Source organism: Mus pahari, chromosome 13, assembly GCF_900095145.1.
Source record: "Mus pahari chromosome 13, PAHARI_EIJ_v1.1, whole genome shotgun sequence".
NCBI classification, from domain to species: Eukaryota; Metazoa; Chordata; class Mammalia; order Rodentia; family Muridae; genus Mus; species Mus pahari.
Window position 1 is genome coordinate 92,293,788 of NC_034602.1, and position 2,825 is coordinate 92,296,612.

The 2,825-nt window shown below is 46.7% G+C and overlaps 1 protein-coding gene across 2 annotated transcripts in view; it reads left to right on the top strand.

Annotated features, from left to right (window-relative positions):
* Nucleotides 1-2,825, top strand: part of Nudt9 (nudix hydrolase 9) — a 19,403-nt gene that overhangs the window by 8,632 nt on the left and 7,946 nt on the right. For both annotated transcript variants that reach the window (XM_029545203.1, XM_021210802.1), the window contains exon 4: nucleotides 688-774. In XM_029545203.1, the coding sequence (XP_029401063.1) occupies nucleotides 688-774 (87 nt within the window). The remainder of the gene's footprint in view (nucleotides 1-687; nucleotides 775-2,825) is intronic.

Here is a 2,825-nt window from a genome sequence, read left to right on the forward strand (position 1 = left end):
TCGTGTCTCTAGCTGCATATGTAGCAGATGATGGCCTAGTCAGCCATCGTTGGGAAGAGAGGCCCCTTGGTCTTGCAAACTTTATATGACCCATACAGGGGAACATCAGGGCCAAGAAGTGGGAGTGGGTGGGTTGGGGAGCAGGGCGGGTGTGGAGGGAGGTCATAGGGGACTTTTGGGATAGCATTTGAAATGTAAATGAAGAAAATATCTAATAAAAAATTGTTAAAAAAAAAAAAGTCACTCAGTTTTATCAGCAGCACAGTGCATGGGCGCGAATGCCTGTGGACGACTGAGAAGGCAGTTGAAGGTTGGGGGGTGGTCTGTTGGATAAAGCTCTCATACAGGCTTAGAGACAGGAGTTTGTACACCTAGAGCCCACAGGAGAGCCGGGCAGGCATGCTGACTTGGACTTAAGAAAGGAACATAGACAGGGTGTCCCAGGGGTAAGCTGGCTGGCGAGGCTGCCTGAAACTGGCAGATTGCCCATCCCTCACAAAACTGGAGAGCTCTTGATAAAGATACCTCAGGCCAAACGTCATGCTCATGCCTGCACACATGTACACACACACCTGCCTACACACACATTCACATGCGTGTACACGTGCATGCCGTGTCAAGCTAGATTTTAAAAGATCAGTGCATTCGATTGATTGTATGGTGGTCTTTTGTTCTTTTCTCCCCTAGAAACCCTGCAGGGAGGACAGGACTGGTTGGCCGGGGTCTTCTGGGGAGATGGGGCCCTAATCATGCTGCAGATCCTATTATAACCAGGTAAAGACTGGGTAAGCTGCTTCAGCAACAAAGAGCTAAGTGATCAGAAAAATACAGATATCAGCTTCGTGTGTGTGTGTGTGTGTGTGTGTGTAGAACTATATGTTTGTTCTATAAGGACATGGGACTTTATCACAGTGATGAATATGAATACAGACAATGCTGTGGCTGTAGCTAGGTGTTGTGGCTTAAGTTTGTAATCCCCATATATGGGAGACTGAGACAGGAGGATTGCTGTGAATTTGAGGCCTGTCTCGAAACCTCAGAATCAGCAATCAGCAGTCCGTTAGTCAGGCTGTGGCTTTATGTTGAGGGTGTTGAGTTACCTGCCAGGCATGTCCAGCTTACTGCCCACAAGCTACAAGGTGTGCCCAGTGATTGTGGCCCAGCATAACAGGGTACCCTCACTTCAAACCTGACATGCTGTTGTGTGGAAGGGGGTGGGCGGTAACTTGAGAGCCCATTTTTCAAGCATGAGGTTTGTAAATGACAAAGTCATGTTGCAGTGTCAAATGTTTGAATGCACCCGGCAGGTATTTATTAAACATCTGTCTTTTTTTTTCCCAGCACTGAGGAGGTATATTAGAGGGTATAAAAAGTATAAGAATGAAGGTTTTGGTCATTGAAGAGCTATAGCTTCATTTGCAAGGTTGAAAATTTGAAATTTGAAATAAAAACCATGTAATATGGCTAACTCCAGCCATGCATTGCTTGGCACTGGAGACAAGCTCCAAGAAATGTGTCATTAAGGAATTTCCTCATTGTGTGCCTGTCACACCGTGTACTTATACGAGCCTAGATGATGCAGTCCCGCCCGCCATTCAGCTCATCCTCCTGATGCAAGAGACTTACTGAACATAGGGCGTGAGAGTCAGCTGGAGTAGCGTGGCTTAGTGTTCTCTAAGAAACCTGTTTGCTCGTAAAGGTCGGGAAGGCGTGATTGCTAGAGAACTTGATGCCATTAGAAAGAATCCAGACCTTTCAGTAGAAAGGCACAGGGAAGACCCCCAGGGCCTCCCGGGAAGAGACGGTCACTCTTATCCCCTGGTCTCAAATGTCTGAAAGAGTAAAGTCATTTGTAAACAGTGTTACTTCTGAAGGGAGCCGTGGGGTAACCATGGGGTACCCTGCTCGCACAGAGTCGCTGCCCTTTGCAGAGAACACTGTAGAGGGAGAGGGACCAGTGGGAGCTGTACCGTCAGTTTCCAGTGAGTGAGTTTATTAAAGTATCTGGCAGGCAACAGTAAAAGAAAATCAGGGAGTGCCAATGGTTTCACCTGGCTTTAAGTCACTTTGCTTGCCCGAGTCACCCCGCCTCTGTGGCAGTGGGTGAGTTCTTACAGAGTGGACAGTACTCTCGGGCTCTCTTAGGGACACAGAGTTGAGAACTGTGCTGTGTAAACCTTCACCTGCATCTTTAGCTTTGAGCTCCATCCTCCCTCTCACTTGCCAGACCTCCAGTTTCTTGGACTAATATTTCGTTCTTCTTTATGATATTTTTGGGGTCTAGTATCTTGAAAACAAACATTGCACCAACTCTTCTTTTATTTCTGTCTACCGTGCTCCTCAGCCTGAAGCTCCTTATTATAATGTACCACTCTGGGGTTTAGCTCTGCTCCAGGACCATGAGGAATTGTGGGTTGGATAAAAAACTGTGGAGAGCCGTCCAAACTGTTTTGGCACAGGCCTCCCTGCAGTGAGGGGCAGCCCCCTGGGTCTTCTTTGCCCAGTTGTCGCTGCAAGGACAAAATCCTTACCTTTGTCTAGACCACTTTTAGAAAGATCCTGGGAGCTGGGGGTGTGGAATAGGAAGGGAAGGGAGATTTGTCTTCAGAAAAGACGATGTGCTCAGAGTAGGTGTGCTGAGCTGATTGCCACCCGACCGTGGGATTTAACTCAAGACATAGAACAGTATAGGATGGATTTAACTCAAGACATAGAACAGTATAGGATGAATTTAACTCAAGACATAGAACAATATAGGATGAATTTAACTCAAGACATAGAACAGTATAGGATGGATTTAACTCAAGACATAGAACAGTATAGGA